Source organism: Otolemur garnettii, unplaced genomic scaffold (assembly GCF_000181295.1).
Source record: "Otolemur garnettii isolate 467f Iridium unplaced genomic scaffold, OtoGar3 scaffold00099, whole genome shotgun sequence".
Lineage (NCBI taxonomy): Eukaryota > Metazoa > Chordata > Mammalia > Primates > Galagidae > Otolemur > Otolemur garnettii.
In genome coordinates, this window is record NW_003852494.1 from 1,361,097 (window position 1) to 1,369,225 (window position 8,129).

Sequence of the window (8,129 nt, forward strand, 5' to 3'; positions counted from 1 at the left end):
GGAGGCTGAGGCAAGAGAATCACTTAAGCCCAAGACTTTGAGGTTGCTGTTAGCTGTGATGCCACAGTACTCTACCTAGGGCGACATAGTGAAACTCTTTCTCAAAAAAAAAAAAAAAAAATACATGGCACATAGTTCATTTTAGAAGTTTTTTATTATGACAAATTTATAATGTACACCAAAGGAAGCATCTATACGCCTGATAGACCAGATTCAACAATCAAGAGGATTTATAATAGATTTTAAGGCTCAATGTTTAATATCTTAAAGTTCACTAGAGAAAAAATCCTTATTGCGAGATAACGTGGACCTACTGGGAAGCTTAGCAGATCTGTACTTCAGAGCTGGAGACAATAAAAACTCTGTCCTCAAGTTTGAACAGGCACAGATGTTGGATCCCTATCTGATAAAAGGTAAGTAATTCTTGGGGCAGGGAGAGAGTGGCTTGGTAAGGGCAAGGTCAGGGAAGATAGGAAGGAAATAGAGCATGAACTAATCCATTTTCATGGAAATAGTTTCTGAAACTTACCACAGTATTTTATGTTTTTAAGGTCCTGACACATGTCTCTAACAGTTAATTCCATTTTGAGTAGTTGTTTTTGCTTGAATTCAAGTGTCATCTCTCCACAGATCATTATTTGGCTTTTTTTCTTTTGAGAGAATCATAGCCTCTCCTTCAGATTTATAAATTGATGATGTGCCTGACTGAGAATTTGGATGGCATCCTTGGAATCATAATATCCTTTTAGGGAATTTAGTTTGTGTCCTGAGTATAATTATAAGAGGACAAGTGAATAGATACTGAGAAAGGGATAGGTGATTAAAAGTAGTAATTAGGAGAGAACAATGTAAAAAATCATTGATGTGAAAGAAGTTTGCAACTGGAGGGGTACACCACAGAGACTTCTAAAGGATTGCAGCTGGAAGCCTGGCAGTGAGTGCTCAAGACTAGTGGGGAGTAGGTTTAGATAGATAGGCCGATGTCTGTAAAGGCCCATAGAAGGCCATTAGAAAAATAAATCTTTGTGACAAAAAATAGTCTCAAGGCTCTTAGAGGCCATTCCCAAGCTTGTATATTAGAAAGCAAATCTAGAAAGATGGGTTTGTTTGCACAAGATCTCACTCCTGCTCAGTTCTTTTCTCCAAGTTGCCTGTATCTATGATGAAAATGGTATTAGAGGTACTAGATTGGCAGCAGTTGGCAACTTGAAGTTTGAAGCTCATGCTTAAGTTCAAGAGCAAGCAGAAGTATTGTAGTAACCTTGACTTGAGATGATTTATAATGGAGGATTTATAATACAACATGAGAGAGAGTGAAGCAGGGTTCCAGGAGGCAGTGATTTTTGAACTGCATTCCAGAAAGAACTCCAAGTTTTTTCTAAAATAGGCCAACTTTTCTAAGACTTACTGGCTTTTTTGACATATTAAATGTGTACTCTTGACTGCGTAGAGTTCTTAGAGTAGAGAACTTATTTGTTACCTTTTGGAGGCCTTTTCTGGTTGAGTTAGGAAAGCTGTATATCATGCCACAGGATAGAGGGACAGAGAGTTCCTGAAAATAACAGGTTTTCAAATTGTGAGATGGGTCTTTCTGCAATTTTGCCTTTTTTTTTCTGGTTGAGGAAGTAGATTTTGCTTTTTAATAGTCATTTTGTAGGAAACTTGAAATACCAATGAGAGGAGCCTGTGATGATGGGAAGGATTCAGTCCTTGCAGGAGCTGGGACTCGGCTTGGGGTCTGACATTGGGTACTACTCATATGTAAAGGATCCTTGCTGCTTTGTTTGAAGAGCCTCTTTTTGCTATGACTCCCTGTCTAGGAATGGATGTATACGGGTACCTGCTTGCACGAGAAGGGCGGCTGGAAGACGTGGAGAACCTTGGCTGCCGCCTTTTCAATATTTCTGATCAGCATGCAGAGCCGTGGGTGGTCTCTGGGTATGGTTATGTATCTTTTTCTCCTCAGTTTTCAGTAGATTCTTTAAGAGATTATAGTTCTTTTCTGAAGAGAATATAGGTTGAATACTGGTTTAAGAGGTGATCAGTCCTGGATTCAAATCATGCTCCTTCACTTGGATATATTATTTACTTCTCTAGGCCAGGCTCAATGGGTCGCACTTATAATCCTGTCATTTTGGGAGGCCAAGGTTCACTTGAGGTCAGAATTGAGACCCATTTGAGCAATATAGCAAGACCCCATCTTCACAGAAGAAAAAAAAACACCAGAAACTCAGCTGGGTATGGTGATGTGCAGCTAAAGTCCCAGCTACTGGGGGAACTGAGATGGGAAGATTGCTTGAGCCGAGGAGTTTGAGGCTGCAGTGAGCTGTGATGACGCTACCATACTGTAGCTGAGGCAGGAGAGTGAGACCCTGTCTCAAAAACAAACAAAAAAATACCTTCCTGAATCTGTTTTCTCATATAGAAAATAAATGAGCTATTAACCTCTACTTCTAGAGGTAAGCATTAATTGAGATAGTGAATGCATTATGCTTAGCATTGGACCATCACTGATAGGGGAGAAAGATGCTCCTTATTATTGACCTGGCCTTACAAATTCTCCAAATGTGTCTCTGCTAATAATATATCTAGATCATCAAGTTCTTTTCTATAATTTTTCCTTTCTATATCAAGATTTTCTAGCTGGGCGCAGTGGCTCACATCTGTAATCCTAGTACTCTTGAAGGCGGAGGCAGGTGGATTGCTTGAGCTCATGGGTTCGAGATCAGCCTGAGCAAAAGCAAGACTCTGTCTCCACTAAAAGTAGAAAAACTGAGGCAAGAGGATTACTTGAGCCCGAGAGTTGGAGGTTGCTGAGAGTTATGATGCCATAGCACTGTATCCCAGGACAACAGCTTGTGACTCTGTCTCAAAAAAAAAAAATAGCCTTTTCACCTTAAAAATGGATAAGCTGTGTGTTGTGGCTCATGCCTGTGATCCTAGCACTCTGGGAAGCCAAAGTAGGTGGATTGCTTGAGCTTAGGCATTTGAGACCAGCCTGAGCAGGAGTGAGACCCCATCTCTACTAAAAATAGAAAAATTAGCTAGACATTGTAGCATCTGTAGTACCAGCTACTTGGGAGGCTAAGGCAGGAGGATTCCTTGAACTCAGGAGAGGTTGCTATGAGCTATGATGATGCCACTGCACTCTACCCAAGGTGACAGAGTGAGACTCTGTCAAAAAAAAAAAGGTAGATTTGGGTTTTGGTTTTACTTTTTCACTCATCTTATGTTAAAGCTATTAAGTACAGTTTGTAATAATAATCATGCATAGGGCGTTCCATTTGACTTTTAGTAACATTTCTTTATAGTCTTCTCTCAGATAACTTGTGGTTGTTTTTTTCTCCCAGGTGTCATAGCTTCTATAGCAAACGCTATTCCCGGGCTCTCTATTTAGGAGCCAAGGCCATTCAGCTGAATAGTAATAGTGTTCAAGCTTTGCTACTCAAGGGAGCAGCACTTAGGAACATGGGCAGAGTCCAAGAAGCAATAATACATTTTCGGGAGGCCATACGACTTGCACCATGTCGCTTAGATTGTTATGAAGGTAAGATAGAAAATGCAGATGAATGGTGTGAATCTGTAGGTGTGGCAGCAGCATGGAGATGGAAGTTTCCCTTAGGCACGCACTTCCCAAGATCTGTTATACATCAGATTTATCTGGGGAAAATTTCAACAATCCTGATCCTGAGCCTCTCCAGTATAGATGGGGAATCTGTGGGGTTGGGAGATGGGCATCATTATATTTTAAAGATCATAGGTATTGCCAATGTGTGAGCAAGTTTGGGAATCACCACATTCGGCATTTTATATTTAGGGCTTTCACTGGATTTTTACTCCTTTCAGAATCCATTTTTCTCATTCCCTTCTGTTTTCTTTTGGTGAGAGGGTAGTTGGGATAAGCTTTTTGTCCATTTTTCCCCACTGTGTCAGATGTAGCCCACTCATTAACATGAGTCCGTCTGTGCCAGGCACCTTGCTAGATCGCTTGGTTATTTTATTGTTTTGTTTTGTTTTGTTTTGTTTTTTTGAAACAGTGTCTTACTATGTCGCCCTCAGTAGAGTGCTGTGGCATCACAGCTCACAGCAACCTCAAACTCTTGGGCCTAAGTGATTCTCTTGCCTCAGTCTCCCAAGGAGCTGGGACTCCAGGTGCCTGCCACAATGCCCAGCTATTTTGTTGTTGTTGTAGTTGCAGTTGTCATTGTAGTTTAGCTGGCCTCGGCTGAATTCGAACCTGCCAATCCCAGTGTATGTGGCTGGCGCTGTAACCACTATGCTATAGGCGCCAAACCTCTTGGTTATGTCTTTAATCTTTTTTCACAGTTATCTTACCTTGGGCCAGAGATACTACTTATGGGCAACTCTACATTCATATGACAGTGTTGGTTGTGGGAACTGGTGTGTTCATTGTGACCTCCAGAGTGGGCACAGTCAGGCTCCAACTTTGTTTTGTTATGAAATATTTTAAGTTCATTTGAACTGACCCTAGGAGTTCAAAGGAGCTATGCCAGCTTCAGCAACATTTGGTGACTCAGTCATAGACATTAAAATAGATCTTACAAGATACAGTTCCTCCAAAACTTATTTTTGTAAGAATTTAAAAATAAACCCAAGAGTCTAGGAGTGATTTGCTGTTAAAAGGAAGGTAAGTTCAAATTTTTGAGAAAAAAATTTGGAAGTTTGGAAAGAGAACATATCTGCTTATATACCCTGAGAGCCTATGCCTCTGGTGGCTTTGTTGGGGGAAAGGGGATTGTCTTTGTTCTTAGAGAAACTCCACTAAACTAAGCCTTTGGTTTCAGATTAATTCTTGATGCTGAAACTGTAATTTCCTAGCCCCTTGGCTGCTTTTATTACACTGATTCCATTCTGCTGCGTGCAGACCTTGGGATGCAATTGAATAACCGCCTCCCACAGTGCTTGTGCCCCCATTGGCTAGTCAGGCCTTATAAGCTGCCTTCTCAAGCTGACATTTGGAGGTTTGGATCAGGGTGACTCTGGTTATGTTCTGTGATGCTTCTTGCAATCTTCAGTGGAGCTTCCTTACTTTGCTGGTGGAAGGTCTTGGCTTAATGCAGTACATTCTTTCCGTTTCCTTCTGAAGTTCCAGGGGTAAGGGATAGGGTAGGGGGGTAGTTTTAGCAGGAAAGTAAAAATGCTAAATAAGTAGTTGCAAACAACTGTAGATGGAGTCAAACACATTGTCCTTAAGAGTTAGATAATGCCTAGTTAAGTAACCATAGTGTGTGGAAGAGTATGCGTGAATGTTATAAATGCTGCTAGTGTGGAGGAGTATGAGAGAAAAATCTGCCAGGGAGTGTGTGGGTTTGGGGTTTAAGCTGTTTTTCTGTTTTGATAAGTGCCTTGTGCCAAAAAGTTCTTTGTTCTCAACTTCTTGGCTTGAGGGGTTGAGAGTTGACCTCTCACAGTGGCCTCGTGGAGTATCTCTGTGTGGGTAGGAACAGAGACAGGAGCTGTCGTTTTCAGTACATTTGGTTCACCTGATTAAATGGTGTTTATCCAGTTTAGGAAAACCTCCAGCAAGTACCTTTTGAGCTGTTACTTTATTTATTTATTTATTTATTTATTTTTGAGACAGAGCTTCAAGCTATTCCCCTGGGTAGAGTGCCGTGGCATCACAGCTCATAGCAACCTCCAACTCCTAGCCTCAAGCAAGTCTCCTGCCTCTGCCTCCCAAGTAGCTGGGACCACAGGTGCCTGCCACACCACCTGGCTATTTTTTGGTTGCATCCATCATTGTTGTTTGGCGGGCCCGGGCTGGATTTGAACCCGCCACCTTAGGTGTATGTGGCTGGCGCCTTAGCCACTTGAGCCACAGGCGCTGATCTTGAGCTGTTACTTTAAAAAAATTTGTTTTTAATTATTATGGCCACTAATACCTTTTATAATAACCTAGATGGAAGTGGAGACTATTCTTCTAAGTGAAGTTTTGGAAGAATGGAAAAACAAATACCACATGTACTCACTATTAAAGTGGAATTAATAGATCAATACCCATTTTTACATTTGGTAGTAAAACTCAACAGAAAACAAGCAGGCAGGAAGGGGCAGAGGTTAAATTGATACCTAACAGGTACAATGCACATTATCCAGGTGGTGAGCATACTTGTAAGTTTGATTCATATTGTACAAAAACAATTCACTTAACCAAAACCTATCTGCCCATAATATTCACTTAACCAAAACCTATCTGCCCAAAACCTATCACCCCATAATATTCTGAAATTTTTTAAAATGCAAAAATGGGCTCAGTGCCTGTAGCACAGTGGTTATGGTGCCAGCCACATACACTGAGGCTGGTGGGTTTAAACCCAGCCTGGGCCAACTAAACAACAATGAGAACTGTAACAACAACAAAAATAACCAGGCTTTGTGGGTGCCTGCAGTCCCAGCTACTTGGAGGCTGAGGCAAGAGAATTGCTTAAGCACAAGAGTTGAGGTTGCCGTGAGCGGTGATGCCATGTACTCTACCAAGCGTGACATAGCAAGACTGTCCTAAAAAAAAGAAAGCAAAAATGAAAAAATTTTTAATTGTAATGGATACATAATAGTTGTATCTCTTTGTAGGATTGAGATAACTGTTATGTTTCAAATGAGACTTCTTTCTCCTTAGGTTGCTTGACTGGTCCTTCAGTTTGTAGAAGTGGACATTGACTAGGACTATAGGAGTCCCCCCTCTTAAACTTAGCCCCATAGGTGACTGAAAGCAGCTGGAGAATAACAGCTTATTAAGAGGCAGCGAAACCTTGGTTTTGGTTAGAAACATCATTTCTCACTGGTTTAATCTCTTGATCATATGACAGACTAATTATTAGCCAGTGTCACGTTTGTTCTCTTAGCACTCATATCAGCAACTCCCATGCTGCAGTTTCCTTGTGCATGCTTGTTCCTTCACTAACAGAAAGTGCCTTCACAGGGCAGGCTTTTTCCATATCCAGCAAGCATCCTGGGATAGAACACTTCTTAACTATTCCATCAACTACATACCCTCCTGTCTTGTCTCAACATCCGAGTTTTCTCCTGGCCTGCCCTTTATGTGAGACTTGAAGGTTTCCAGTTTGGAGTGCTGTCAGTGTAGAAGTGTGGCTGAAATGGTAAAATGGTTGAACTACTTTGTGCGTGTGTGTGGGTTTTTTTTTTGTTTTTTTTTTTTTTTCAGGTCTCATTGAATGTTACTTAGCCTCCAACAGTATTCGGGAAGCAATGGTGATGGCCAACAACGTTTACAAAACTCTAGGTGCCAACGCACAGACCCTTACTCTTTTAGCCACTGTTTGTCTTGAAGACCCAGTGACACAGGAGAAAGCCAAAACTTTATTAGATAAAGCCCTGACCCAAAGGCCGGATTACATTAAGGCTGTGGTGAAAAAAGCAGAACTACTTAGTAAGTGTGTTTTATTTTCTTCTTTTTTCTTTTTATTTTTTTTCCCTGCCCCCCCCCATTTTCTTCTTTTTTCATCACTAATTTTTATATAACCTGATCTCTCATTTGGACTCCCCAGTCCTAGCTGGTTACAAATGACCAAATGGGTATTTCTTTTGCAACAAGTCTGAGGCTGCTTGAATTGGTTTATATTTAGCACAGCCAAGTGAAACTAACTGGCTTAGACCTGCTTGGATTAGCTCAAACCAGCTGTAATTGGTTGGTACCTGTTCAGCTCATTTTTACCTGGTTTTAATTGTCCTGAACCAGTTTGGGTTGACTATAACTAACTAGTTTTAGCTTTGTTTTTTTAGTCCTGACTTATGAACTCCCCGATCCCTAACAAATCCCACCTCTAACCTCTGAGCTAGTTTGGGAAATAAAATGCAGTTTGGCTTTTTATTTGAATTAAGATTAAGAGGACATTTAAAAAAATCAGATCTAAAGCTGTAATTTTATTTGTTTATTTGTTTGTTTATGAGATAGAAAGTCTTACTCTTGGCTTGGCGCCTATGGCTCAAGTGGCTAAGGTGCTAGCCACATACACCTAAGGTGGCAGGTTCAAATCCAGCCCGGGCCCGCCAAACAACAATGATGGCTGCAGCCAAAAAATAGCTGGATGTTGTGGCAGGCACCTGTGGTCCCAGCTACTTGGGAGGCGGAGGCAGGAGACTTGCTTGAG

General features: G+C 41.2%; 1 protein-coding gene across 1 annotated transcript in view; it reads left to right on the forward strand.

Moving 5' to 3' along the window:
• ANAPC7 (anaphase promoting complex subunit 7) overlaps nucleotides 1-8,129 on the forward strand; it is a 31,033-nt gene that overhangs the window by 19,716 nt on the left and 3,188 nt on the right. The window contains 4 exon segments of the mRNA XM_003795996.3: nucleotides 271-413; nucleotides 1,821-1,938; nucleotides 3,351-3,547; nucleotides 7,184-7,408. Of these exon segments, the coding sequence (XP_003796044.2) occupies nucleotides 271-413; nucleotides 1,821-1,938; nucleotides 3,351-3,547; nucleotides 7,184-7,408 (683 nt within the window).